The sequence below is a fragment of the Gossypium hirsutum genome, chromosome A05, assembly GCF_007990345.1.
Source record: "Gossypium hirsutum isolate 1008001.06 chromosome A05, Gossypium_hirsutum_v2.1, whole genome shotgun sequence".
NCBI lineage: Eukaryota > Viridiplantae > Streptophyta > Magnoliopsida > Malvales > Malvaceae > Gossypium > Gossypium hirsutum.
Window position 1 is genome coordinate 41,775,787 of NC_053428.1, and position 15,067 is coordinate 41,790,853.

Sequence of the window (15,067 nt, forward strand, 5' to 3'; positions counted from 1 at the left end):
GGCGTTTTACCAAAACACCACTATTGCTCTGACTTTTAGCAGCGTTTTAACAAAAAACGCCGCTATTGCTCTGTTTTTAGCGGCGTTTTTGGTAGAACACCGCTATTGCTCTGTGTTTTACAATTTTTGCAGCGTTTTTTGATAAAACGCCGCTAAAAACGCCGCTAAAACCCTATTTTCCTGTAGTGATACAAAGAACAAATAGGTAAGGTGATAATGGGTTACCTTGTCTAATTTCTCGAGAAGGAGTAAACACATTAGACAGATTCCCATTCCAAATAACCTGCATTGAAGATGAACAAACACAGTGCATGATAAGTTGTTTCATGGTACCTGGAATTCGGATATCCGATAAAGTGTCCTCAATGAAATCCCAATCAAGTCTGTCATAGGCCTTTTCCAAATCTATTTAACAACCATCCACCCTTGCTTACCAGCTTTCCTGCGCATGGAGTGAATGATTTCTTGTACACCAATAATATTATTCGTTATGCTCCTGCTGGGCATAAAGCTTGACTAACTCGGATGAACCCATTTTTGCATCAACAACTTCAATCTATTAACTATGGATTTAGTTACAATTTTGTACAGCACTGTGCAGAGACTGATTGGTCAAAATTGTACAGGAGACTCGAGATTCTCCACCTTTGGGATCAACACCAGCAAAGTACGATTAAGCCAACCTTCAAGTCGACCACCATTCCAGATACTCTTCACAAATTCACAGACACTTTGTCCAACCACATTCCATTTTTCCATATATTTGATTCTTGTGAAAGGTACGCAAAGTGTTGCCTTTTAAATTCGTATCCCTCATCATATCAGTATTATCACTAATAGGGGTTTCGTTTTCCAACCTTACAAAAAGCTCAAACATTTGAAGAGGTGTCTTGAATAAAGTTGGGATCGCCTTGTTTGCTTGTACATATAATTATGTGTGTTATGTATGATTTTATTTACCCTATAATATATAGTTTAAGTGGTAACATGCTCATCCGGTATGGAATATTCGAGTCAGACCATATCACCAATACTGATGAGTTGGTTTAGAGCATGAATATAGTGAACAACAAAATTTATTGCAATTAAAAGAATTCATAGTCAACAAAATTTTTTATTTGAACAATATTGTCAACACAAACAATGCTGGGAAAAAAAATAAAAAGAAAAGAAAACAGAATCAAGTTCTACATTTTACAAATCCTTCGATCTGCTAGTAAATATTTCCCATGAAACAACCCTCTTCTGAATCCCAAAATCGAAACATATGAGACTGATACATACAATCCTCATTTTGTCATCATCTTAATCCATGGTTCTTAATTATGAACCGAAAACCCTCTATATATACGTTCAAACAATGTGTTTTCATGTCTGTCCCACAGTTGGCATGCACTAAAATGGTCGACAACTGCAACATTTCCGAAACCTCTTGTCTGAAAAAAGAAAACATTTTCTAGGTTGAACAACAAGGTTTCTTGTTTGCATTATCTGACATATTGTTGACATTAATGGTGGTGCCTTGTGGTACACCAGTACCGGAAGCTGATTCCTGTGCTGCCAATGCCTTTTTCCTTATTATCTGATAAATGTCCAACAATACTGTCTGAAATGCTTTCTCAATGTTGAAAGCTTCCAAAGCTGATGTCTCCATGAACGACAGGCCTTCACTCTCGGCCAAGCTTTGAGCATCTTCCGTCGAGACGGCTCGAAGATGGTTGAGGTCGGACTTATTTCCGGCCATCATTATGACGATGTTTGAATCGGCGTGGTCTCGAAGTTCACGAAGCCATCTCAGGACATTGTCGAAGGTTTGCCTTTTAGTTATGTCGTAAACCAACAATGCCCCAACTGCACCTCTATAGTATGCACTGGTAATGGCTCGATACCTCTCTTGACCGGCTGTGTCCCATATCTGTGCCTTAACTGTCTTTCCTTCTACCTGAAATGCGAGAAAAGAACCATGGTTTAATTTTTCATTTTTTTTTTGTCTTTAGAGGGAATATCTTGTACCTAATCCAAATATGCCATGGATACGCGTATTGACCATAGATAATTAATACTAGCTAAGGTAACTAAATTATTATTAAATTTATAATTTAACCATTCAACTTCAAAAAATTACAAAATAGTCACTTCATTTAAATTATTGAATTATTCGAAAGTTTTTATTTAAGTCACAGGTATGTTAACTTTTTTTTTAAAAGTCCAGTTAACAAGCTCTAAATGATGATTTGATGATTAGTACAGTGACTTAGCAACTATCGACAAGTAAAAAAATATACCTTAGATCCAAGTCGATCTGACAGTCAGTATCAAATAATAGAGAAAAAAGCTATATGAATTTTGATTCACACATTTGTGGCTTTCAAATCTATTTTATGAAAAACACTAAATTGTAAAGGAAGAGCTTTTGATTAGTACAAAAGATGCAAACAAAGAAGGCTATATAACAACAGTTTTAATAGTCCAATGACTAAAATGAAAAATTTTAAATAATTTAATGATAATTTTATAATTTTTTAAAGTTGAGTGACCAAAAGATAAAACTTAATTATAATCTAGTCACCTTTAAAAAAAAAAACAAAACTAAGCAGTCTTGGGAAAGAAAAGGCTTTGAAAAACTGCATATATCTTTCCATTTAATTCAATTTCATTAGCATTGTTCTGCCATTTGATTCACAAATTTAGTGTTTGAAGAATAGAAAAGCTCTGGTTATTAAGGTGAAAGGCAAATTGAAAAGATTGAAGATTGAAATACTTGAAAAAGTATAAAGATAATATATATATTGATTAATTTTTTGGTAAGAATGTTGAAAAAATAAAAATAAAAAAATATTTTTTTCATCTAATATTTGGTAAAATTGAAATTTTTTAGAAATGAATAATTTTATAACTTACGATGTACTTGATAAAATGGAAAATTGGTGGTATAGATCGAAAAGACTGAAAAGTGAAAAAAAATCAATTCTAAAAGCATGCTTGATAAACTGAGACGTATGAAATGAAAAGACAGAAATGTAAAAAGAAAATCAATTTTAAGTAGATTTAATAAGAAAAAAAATTAAAAAAATAAGAAAGATAATCATTTTCAAATTGTATGAGAGATGTAAGTTAAGTGTTCAAAATTATGCTTTTTTTTTAATTTTAATTATTTTTCCTTTCATTTTTCAATTATGTTTTTGAATGATTCATTTTTCAATTATACTAGACATTAAATGGGAAGAAAATTTCTTTCTCAAATTTTTTCCCCTCATTCCTATCTAGCAAAAGCCTTAAATCTCTTGCACTTTCTCTTATTTTTTGATTCCAAATCCAAATGATTTGTTTTTTATTTATAGATAAAAAATAATTTTTAAATTTTTTTATCAACCACACTTAAAATTAATTTTTAAAATTTTTTTATTCTTTTTAACTCCAATTTTCCATTCTACCAAGTAGTTTGAGAATATCATAATTATAGCAATATTCAATAATATACTCATAAAATAAGTCTTAAATAAGATAAAATATAAAAAACCGACCTGAAGAGTCCTGGTTGCGAATTCAACACCAATGGTGGATTTAGACTCCAAGCAAAACTCATTTCTTGTAAATCTTGAAAGAATATTTGATTTTCCAACACCCGAATCTCCTATTAATACAATTTTAAATAAATAATCATATTCATGATCCACTTTATATGCCATTTACACTTACAATTTCCAAAACCTGCTAAACCGGAAAAAAAAATCAAAGAATTAGGTTTTTTATTTATCAAACATTAATCCAAAATATAACTCAATCTCTTAATTCTAATGAACATGTAGAGAGACGAAAGATATGCATTGTAGCTTTTTTTTTAATAATTAATGAGAAACAAACAAGGTGTCAAGGGAGGAAGAAATTAATGAAATGAACTAACCATAAAATGAGGATTGAATATTAGTATTCAGATGATTGATAGGAAAGGGGTGATTAGTGAAATTAATGAAATTTGGGATTGTTTTGGGTGAAAGTTCTTGCATGGAGTGAGAAAAAGGTCCTGAGAAGAAGAGAAAGGGAAACATTGGTTCCCATAGCCAAAGAGGGAAAACTGAATAACGTATGATCAGGCACTTAAAACGCTCTTTCACTGGGATTTTAATCTACCTAAATTCGGCTGCTTTAAATTATTTTTTAATTACTTATCTTAAATAATTATAAAAAATTGAATTATATATTACTTGGCTTCGGAATATTCATTATAAGTTAAAATATGTTGTAGGTTGTTGATTAAATCTTTAACTTGATTGACATATGTTATCAATATAGGAGGACTTATGTTCGAGCGCTCTCAATTGGGTTTATATATATATATACACACGCTATAAGTTCACATACACTTCACAAAATTAGAATTTAGTCATTATATTTTTATTTTTAAGAACCTAGTCTTGGTTGAACCTAAATCTGAAATTTAAAAAATAAAATAAAATATTTAAAAAATAAAAGTATAGGGATTAAATTTTAAATAAAAAAATACGGAGACTTATGATATATTTTAACCATTTTTATATATATCCGCTATAATTATCAACATGAATATAATTGATTTTTTTTCTTTTGAGAAAAAAAGAATTTTATACACTTAAAAATTTGTAACAGAATTTATATAAGACATAAACATGAAACATGCATATTTATTCCAGAGAAAATGGAATTCGATTAATATAGTTTCAAACAAAAGGAATAACATCAAACAAGTTTCATGTAAGAATCAACCAAAGATTAATTTTATGTTTTGTTATAATTCTAAAGTTATATGCATGTTCCATTATGTTAGTGAATGATTTAGAATTTCACCTTTTATATATTATCCGTAACCTAAACACAATGGTTAAGAATTAAAAATTTAGAAAACATAGAGGCATTCTTGCCAAAGAGATGGCAGCTGTAGAGAATTCAATTGGCAGAACCCTAGCTCTCTCTAAAGAGGAGAAAGAGGGGCTCCGTAGGAACACAAAGAGGATTAAAACGACAGATGGGTCCTCTGAAGTTGGTCCCGGGAGCTGTATTTTGTACAGAGGCACTCTGATAGGTGCTGAGTTCGGTAGCTATGAGTGCCTACTAGGAAACAAGGTTGAAGATATGAATGAGGAGGATGACGAAAATATCAAAGAGAAAGACTTGGTAAATGTGGAAGAAGGTATTATCACTATTTCCTTTCCTAAAGAAGAGAAACAACGTATTAGGAATACATGGGAAAAAAAAACCCTTATTATCAAGCTATTTGGTAAAATCCTATGTACCAATACTTGATGTTTAAATAAACCATCTTAGGAGACCCTTGAGAGCTATGCAGCTAGTTGACTTGGGCTATGGATATTTCGTAGTTAAACTTAGCTTTAAAGAGGATTATGAAATGGTTGTAAAAGGTGGTTCGTGGTTTATCAACTATTTCTTCCTCACTATGCCACGATGGCTGCCACACTTTAGAGAGTCGGAGGCTTCCTTCAACTCAGTGGCAATGTGGGTTTGGTTACCCAAGCTTCTATTGGATACTATAACCTTGTGATGCTGATGGTCACTAAATTAATTATAATTACGATAAAGGCAAACGCATCTATCGAACAATAGTATAGCTATAGTGAGTAGGGAATATCGTATCCACGAGGACTAAAAGTACTAGTAATTACCATTTTCCTATTATTTAGCCGATAAATTGAAATGATTGTATTTAATCTAAATTTACTAATCTAATTTAACTATGAACGCAACAAAGAATGAAATGGGAAAATAATCGAAGATAACCAATGAGAAAGACAATACTCAGGAAAGAATCCACCTAGACTTCCCCTATTACTCTGAACCTGAATTAAACGATTTATTCACTTGTGTCTTGATCCGTAGAAATCCCTAAATAATATTAATATCTTTCGAGAGTAAGAACAACTGACTCTAGGTTGATTAATTGAAATCTCTTTCTAATTAAAACTCCTATCGTCCCATTAACTCGATCTATGGATTCTCCTATTAGATTTGACTCTAATCTGGTAGATTTATGTCGTCCTATTTTTAGAATTGCATGCACTCCACTTAATTATACCAGATCTACTCTTAAATAGGGACTTTTACTACACTGAAATAAGCACATTAAACATGAATTAATATCCTAAAAATATTAAAACATGAAATAAGCATACATAAATGAGAACAAGAATCAAGTATCTATCGCGTAAAAACAGAAAGTAAATAATAGGATTCATCGTAGTTTTCATCTTCCTTAAGTATCTAGGGAATTTAGTTCATAATTCTGAATAGAAACATCTCCAAGTTAGGATAACCACAAGACATAAAGAAATTCAATAAAACTTTGAAAGAACTTAAAAGGAGATCTTCAATCTTGAAGGTGATCTACTTTTGAGTTAGCTCCTATGGTGTTCTTCGAGTGTTTTCTTCAATCTTCTCTTCGTTCTTTTCTTCTAATTGGTATTTATAGACTTTAGAATGCTTAGAAAGCCTAAAAATTGAGTTTTTTTTTGTGTGTGTATATAGGAAGTAGGGTGCGATACCGACATGGGCTGACACATGGGCGTGTGGCCAGCTTGTGTGGAAATGTCTAGGCCCTGTGGATCTTAGAAACAGCTCTATTTGTCTGATTTTGGCTCGTTTTTCTCTCCTTTCACTCCCCTATGCTTACCTAAGTATAGAAACATGAATTTAGAGGATTAAGAGCATCAAATTTACTAATTTACACAATAAATCATCCAAAATCGCATCAAGAATGGGATTAAACATATGTTACTTTTATAGCTTATCAAATATTCCCACACTTAAGCGTTTGTTTGTCCTCAAGCAAAATCTTCCACTCACAATTAAAATTAATCTTTTTTAACTTATAATTCTCATCAATAATATTTCGACATAATTCACAAATAATCATACATTGATAATTCAATTAAAAGAGCACTAAAGATTTAAACAATCCAAGTCGAACATTTTTAAAGCATTAAAACATAGGTATTTCCCCTTATCTAAGTAATTATCTTTAATTCAAAATCGACAAGAATTGACATCCTCACTAAAGATTCACTCAAATCACTCAAAGTGTTTAAGGTTCAAGAATAAGCATTCAGTAGTCAAATATGAAAAGTTATTATTATAGGCTTGCATGAAAATCAAATCTCTATCACTATAAAATGATATGGTATACAAATCAAAAGGTCTTTGAGAGGTTGTAATGGAGCTTAGGTTAAAGGTGTGGAGAAAGGCTGAAAAAGTTGGTTAAAATCGAGATCGAATTGATAAATTACCAAACTAGAAACATAAACAAATGTTGAATTAAAAACAATTACATCAATTGAAAACTGTTCAAGAATAAAAACGAGCTTCTTCTCAAAATATGAATTTAACTGTTCAAACTCAATTAACATAGAACTAAATAATAATCAATTTATATATATATTTGATTTTCTTCTTCTTCTTCTTCTTTTAAACAATAAGAAAAAATTCAGCAAATCAAACAAAAGAACACAATTAGACAACTAACCAAATCAAATCTAAACAAAAAAAAAAGAGTCAATAAAACCAGAAAAAGTTTCAACAAAAAAAATGAGTTATGGGTTAACATTATTGGGTAAATCAAGAAACAATGTGTTAGGCTCAACGAGGTTCACTAAGGGTTAATTATTTATGTAGGCTTTTTATGGGATAAGTGGGTTAAAACCTAAGTGCCTTTATCATCTCAGTATATCAAATCAAAATGTGTGGTCTCTACATATATAATCGACGCAAGTTCTAGAATAACAAATCAAGTTGACACACTCATAACCAATAATAAAATGAGAAAGAAAAATGTATGCTCTAAAGGCTCAAAATCTCACACAAGAAATTATGGTTTTTGATGTCAAACTTATAAATTTAAAACTTCAAGATAATACTTCAATTCAGGGAAACAAGCTAAAATTTTTAATTCTGAAAATAAACTTATCATGCTTGATTCTCTCATGTCTTAAAGTTTAAAACAACCAATGCACAACTATCTATGAATTTAATCCAAAACACATTAATAAAAATCACAAATCGATAAAAATTCATTCTAATAGAAGTATGAGAAAACTACTTAAACACAAGACATAATTCAGGGGGTTTCTAATAATTATATAAATAACCTCCTTACACTTAAGATGTAAATTATCCTCAATGTACAAACAGATATAATCACAGTATAAACAAAATATCATAAGGAAGAAAACTAAAACTGCCCTGAATATTGGATGAAATCCCCAGCATAGTGAAAAGCTAAATTATAGTCAAATCTAAATGTAATGCATGATTCTGAGCAAACTAATAAGAAAATAAACACAAATAATGAAGAAGATTAAGGGGTTATAACTCGAGTAGAAACAACCATAAAAATATAGTTCAAAAGATAATAATTAAAAGAAGTACAAGAAAATAAAATAAAACAAAACAACTAAAAAGAGAAATAAACATTAAATTAAATTAAAAAGAAAAATCAATGATCTTCATCGTTGGAGGCATCAATAAGGTGAGTCATTAGTACGAAGAAGAGAAATGGAGATGTTGATAGATTTGCTGCAATGTCGCGTTAATATTGTCGAACCTTTGAAAGTAGTGTTGCTCGAAGCGAGTGAACTGCTTGGAGAGATCCACTAAAGTAGTAGCAGAAGAAATAGGATGGTGAATCAAAGGTAGAGGATGAGGTGGGTTCCCGTGAAGGAAAGGGACATCACCAGTAAAGTCTCGGGTTCATTCTGAGAGTCAGAATGAAATAATCTGTACTGAGGAGGATCTACTCCACGAAGTTGCTTGATCATCCTCATATGAGTCATGCTCGATATTCCCTGTTGGAACATCTGCCAGCGAGTGTAAGCGTAGAGGATTTCTCTGGTGTGTCTAGGAGATCAAACTGTCGAGCAAGTCGTGTAACACCCTACACCCATAACCCACGCCGGGGCGGAGTACAAGGCATTACGTAACTTGATCTCAAGCTTACAACAAATCTCAAGTCACCGAGACTCGGTCCAAATTAAAACTTTTTCTATTTCTACTTAATCTTCATATTATGGACCTAAGAGCCCCAAATCAATCCTTGAAAACTATTCAGAGCTATTCTGGCTCCTTAAACCAACCTTAAAAAGTTTTCCTTTAAAATAGAACACATGCCTATGTGGAACGGTAACATGCCTGTGTGACCATTTCGACTTGGTCGTGCTGATGGCCCGTGTGGCTCGCACGGCTTAAGCACCCAGGGACATGCCCATGTCCCATAGTCGTGTAAAATTAATTTCTAATTTACACATATAGAGGTTTTCACACAGCCAGACACATGCCCGTATCAATGGCCCATGTCCCTCACACGGCCATGACAAGCCCGTGTCCTAGCCTGTGTGCAAAAACATGGATATTCTGTTTCTGACGTCAGCATGCTCAAAATGTCACACGGCCAAGGCACACGCTCGTGTGCTAGGCCGTGTCTTTCACATGGCTGAGACAAACGGCCGTATCTCTGCCCATGTGTTTATTATCATGCATACTGACTTGAAATTTTACGTGTAGGAGACACACGGTTAGACTACACACTCATGTGATAGGCTGTGTGTCGTACACGGCCTAGACACATGCCTGTGTGCCTGCCCTTGTGGACAATATAAGGCTATTTTCCAAGCCTCAATGCCACCTTGAAATACCTAGTTTCTTATAAATACTAACCAATACCAAAACAAGCACAATTCATGCAACTAGATAGTCACAATAGACATTGATTCAACTATGAAAATGCATCTTTTATAAACTCAAAATGAATATTAGCCATCAGTCAAGGCTTAATAAAAAATGGAGGGTTTCCAACCCAAGCCAACACATTTGGCCAATTCTCCAAGTCACAAAATAATAAAGCCTAAGCCCTATACATGCTATATTCAAAAATATAAATCCTACTATACCGAATGCTTCGGTTGATACTGTGATCGATATCTCTGACTTCCGGTGATCTTTGAGCTAGTTAGGCGGCACTGTAAGAAAAATGGAAAGAAAAGGAAGTAAGCATAAAAACTTAGTAAGTTGCATATAAATAAATATACAACAACAATTTTTCAATGATCAACATGTTCATAACACAAAAGTGGGCATAACCACAACTTATTCGTCACCATAAACATAAGTCACATGTTATATAATGAACTCATATCTCATACGTATCAAATAGGTACCTGTACCACTCACCACAAGGTTATACTTTTCTTCATTAACCAAAATTCATGACTCTCACCGATGAACCATTCGGAACACTATCGGATATTCTATAAGCCTCAAACATGGGGTAAGTTACCGATGCCATGTGCCAGACATGGTCTTACACTGGATATCATCATCGAGGCCGATGCCATGTCCCAGACATGGTCTTACACTAGCTCTCGCATATCTGTGCCGATGCCACGTCCTAGACATGGTCTTACACTGACACATCTCATAGCCGATGCATGTCCCAAACATGTCTTACATTGGCTTATGTGTCGAGGCCGATGCATTTCCCAGACATGTCTTACACTAGCACTCGTCTCAATGCCGATGCCATGTCCTAGACATGGCCTTACACTAAATTTCATAATGTGGCCAATGCATGTCCCAGACATGTCTTACACTAGCCCACAATAACCCATATGTCATGGCAAAAATATCCGAGTTACTTCCTAATGTTCCAACGGAAATTCTACTATCTCCTTTATCGTTACACATTCACAATTCCAAAATCAAGCAATTTATGCTCTAATATTTCAAACACATATAATAACAATGTAGTTGTATTACATACAACTTACCTCGGATTGCAAAATGTAGACAACTCGTTAATTAATCTACTTGCTTGGCCTTCCCTCGGTTTAGGGTCAAATTTGGCAATTCTTGATCTATAATAGCAAGATGCACTCATTTAGTCACTAAACACAATTTGGAAAGTCTAAAATTCAGATCTTAGGTAAATGACCATTTTACCCTTAGACTTTGACAATGACCATTTTACCCTTATGCTCGAAAATCAATTTTTATCAAATTTCTTCGTATCACAAGCCTATTTGAACCCCTTTCACTCTTATAGAAACCTCAAATTTTCACTATTTCGCACACTTATCACTTATTTTTCAACTTATGCAAAATAGTCCCTTTAGGTGTTTTCATGCTAACATATTCCATAAAAGTTGTTTATTATACAGCCCTAACTCCTATTCTTCCATAAAAACTCAGAAACATCACAAGTCCCTTCATGATAAAACCCTAAAATCTTAACCATTTTGCAAAATAGACCCGTCATTTGAAAGCGCATGCTTCAAGGGTCTAAAAAATGTAAAAATCTTTAAGAGAAACTATTAAAATCACTTACTTAAGAGGGCTCAAAGTTGCTGAAATTTTTAAAGCTTTCAAACCTCTACAATGGCTGATATTTTTGGCTAAGAAGAAGAGAGGATGAAGAGGTGAAACCTTTTTGTTATTTTAAAATAAAGCTAGTCAAAATTGGTGACCAAATTTTCACCTAATTTTGAAAATTACTCCATGGCTAGCTATGCCCTCTCCCAAGGGTCTATTTTCCTTTTAAAGACCCCAAATTTATTTTCTAGCTACTTGACACCTTTAGTTATCAATTTAGGACTTTTGCAATTTATGCGATTTAGCCCTTTTTCACAATTGGGCTCGCAAACGTTAAAATTAACTCACCAAAGTTTTTATGCACTATTTTAAACATACTATAAATCTATTTTGATAATAAAATAATTTCTCTGACTTCAAATTTAAGGTCTCGAGATTACTATTCTGACTAGCTCCCAAAATTAGGCTGTTACATTTCTCTCCACTTAGGGATTTTCGTCCTCGAAAATCTTACCGGTGAATAAGTTCGGGTACTAATATTTCATAGTCCCCTAAGGTTCCATGTGGCTTCCTCGACTCCATGTCTATGCCAAAAAACCTTCACAAGTGCTATATTCTTATTCCTTAACTGTTTGACTTCCCGGTCCAAAATCTTGACCGACTTTTCGCCATAAGTCTTGTCTGGATGAATCTCGACTTTTGTTGGTGCAATCACATGCGAAGGGTCTGATCTATATCGACATAGCATGGAAACATGAAAAATGTCATGAATCTTTTCCAATTCTGGTGGCAAATCCAATCGGTAGGCAACTGGCCCTACTCTCTTGGTAACCACATAAGGTCCTATAAAATGAGGACTCAACTTTCCTTTTCTACAAAACCTGAGGACTTTCATCCATGGAGATACGTTTAAAAATACCTTATCACCGACTTGAAACTCAATTTCCTTTCGTTTCAAATCAGTATAGGATTTCTGTCTATCCGAGGCAGCTCTCAAGCAGTCATGAATCACTCTAACTTTCTTTTTAGCCTCCATGACTAATTCAACCCTGTGAATTTGACCTTCTCTAAGCTCGGTCTAAGATAAGGGCGTTCGACACTTTCGCCCAAACAAAGCCTTATAAGGCGCCATTTTCAGACTTGTCTGATAACTGTTATTATTGGTGAATTTTACCAACGATAGATACTTTTCCCACCTGCCTTGGAATTCAAGGACGCAACACCGTAACATGTCCTCTAATATCTGAATTACTCTCTCTGACTGACCGTTGGTTTGCGGATGGAAAGTAGTGCTAAAACTCAACTTTGTTCCCAAATGCCTCTTGTAAGTTTTTCCAAAACCTCGAGGTAAATCTCGGGTCTCTATCTGAAATAATGGATATGGGCACCCCATGTAGCCTCACAATTTCGGAGATGTATAAGTCGGCTAATCTCTCAAGGGCGTAATCGGTACGCATAGGTATGAAGTGTGTCAACTTTGTTAGCCTATCCACGATAATCCAAACAGCATCCTTTTTCTTCGGGGTTATCGACAAACCTGTCACAAAATCCATAGTGATCCGATTCCACTTCCACTCGGGGACCATGATAGGCTGAAGTAGACCCGAAGGTACTTGGTGTTCAGCCTTCACTTGCTGACACACTAGGCACTTAGACACAAACTCTGAAATATCTCTTTTCATTCCTAACCACCAATACATTTTCTTAAGGTCGTTGTACATTTTCACACTGCCCGGGTGGACGGACAAACAACCACTATGTGCCTCTCTCAAAATCTTCTGAATAAGTTCATTGTCCTTATGTACACAACCTCTGTCTTTGAACATCATACATCCATCGTTACCAATAAGAAAATTTGATTCAATTCCCGACTCACACAGAGTTCTCTTGGCTTGCAACTTCTCATCACCTTTTTGAGCTTCTCGGATCTCCTGAAGAAACATCGGTCTAACTCTCATCTCTCTTAAAACTGAACCATCACCAAACAAAGCCGTATTGACATTTATTGCTCTCAACACAAATAACAATTTTCTACTTAATGCATCAGCGATGATGTTCGCTTTTCCCGGATGGTAATCTATTACGAACTCGTAATCCTTTAACAGCTCTAACCATCAACTTTGCCACAAATTCAACTCCTTTTGAGTCATCAAGTACTTTAAGCTCTTATGGTTGGTGAATACCCGACATTTCTCACCATATAAATGGTGTCTCCAAATTTTCAACGCGAATATGATGGCAGCTAACTCTAAATCATGTGTCGGATAGTTCTTCTCATGTGGCTTCAGTTGTCTTGAAGCGTAGGCTATGGCCTTACCTTCTTGCATAAGCACACACACCCCAAACCATTCAAGGAGGCGTCCCTATATACCACAAACTCCTTGCCCAACTCCGGTTGCACTAACACTGGGGCTTCGATCAACAAAGCCTTTAATTTCTCGAAACTCTATTGACACTTTTCTGACTATTGAAACTTGACATCTTTCTGTAGCAGTCTCATCATCGGGGTAGCTATCATAGAAAACCTGTTTACAAACCGTCTATAGTACCCGACCAAGCCCAAGAAGCTTCGAACCTCAACCACATTTCTCGGCGATTTCCACTCCATAATAGTCGAGATCTTGCTTGGGTCAACTCGGATCCTGGCACTCGAAACAAGGTGTCCTAGGAATCCGACCTCTTTAAGCCAAAATTCACTCTTACTGAACTTGCTGTATAATTGCTTGTCTCTCAAGGTTTGCAACACAACTCTCAGATGCTCTGCGTGCTTGCTCTCATCACGCGAATAAACTAATATGTCATCAATAAAGACGACGACAAACTTATATAGATACGGTAAAAAAAAAAACGGTTCATTAAATCCATAAACACCGCTGGGGCATTAGTCAAACCAAAAGGCATAACAAGGAACTCATAATGCCTGTATCTTGTCCGAAACGCAGTCTTTAGCACATCTAGCTCCTTTACTCTCAACTGGAAGTATCCTGACCTCAGGTCAATCTTGGAAAATACAGTGACTCCCTTTAATTGATCAAATAGGTTGTCAATCCTTAGCAAAGGGTACTTGTTCTTCACTGTTACTTTATTGAGCTGTCTATAATCAATACATAGTCTTATCGACCCATCTTTCTTTTTCACGAAGAGTACCGGAGCACTCCATGGTGAAAAATTCGGTTCGCAAAGCCCTTGTCTGATAGTTCTTGCAACTGTGCCTTTAACTCTTTTAACTCCGTTGGAGCCATCCTATACGGAGCAATCAAGATGGGTGTCATATTGGGGACCAATTCAATTCCAAACTCAACTTCTCTCACCGGAGGCAATCCTGGTAATTCTTCCAGAAACACATTTGTAAACTCACAAACCACTCGTACCAATTCAATCTTCAACTCAGACACTTGAGTATTCAACACAAAAGCTAGATAAGCCTCATATCCTTTCCTCAAATATTTCTTGACAGTTAAAAATGATATTACTACAGGCAGATTATCTAACCTATATGGTCTGTAATACCCCAAAAATTTCTACGTAAGATATTATCTTTGATATAGTAAAATAAGGAAATAAAGTGACAAAAAGGAAAATTTTGAGTTATGACAACATTGAGAAGTAAATTATGATATCTTGATTCAAGAAAGGGCTAATAGTGCAAATATTTTAAGGGTGGAATAATCTAGAAACCAAGGAAAATTGATGAATTAGGACTACATTGAATAGGTGAATA

At 34.5% G+C, this 15,067-nt stretch overlaps 1 protein-coding gene across 2 annotated transcripts; it reads right to left on the reverse strand.

Annotated features, from left to right (window-relative positions):
- Positions 1-1,098: 1,098 nt before the first annotated feature.
- On the reverse strand, positions 1,099-4,043 carry LOC107896098 (ras-related protein Rab11C). 2 transcript variants are annotated; one of them, XM_016821237.2, is made up of 3 exons: positions 3,905-4,043; positions 3,525-3,711; positions 1,099-1,942 (listed from the first exon to the last, which is right to left on the reverse strand). In XM_016821237.2, exons 2-3 carry the CDS (start codon positions 3,687-3,689, stop codon positions 1,457-1,459), a joined length of 651 nt encoding a protein of 216 aa, XP_016676726.1. In that variant the 5' UTR covers positions 3,690-3,711; positions 3,905-4,043; the 3' UTR covers positions 1,099-1,456. The 2 variants fall into 2 exon arrangements, with proteins under 2 accessions (XP_016676726.1, XP_040968357.1); XM_041112423.1 differs by having other exon boundaries at positions 3,525-3,714; positions 3,905-4,017.
- Between the last annotated feature and the right edge of the window lie 11,024 nt (positions 4,044-15,067).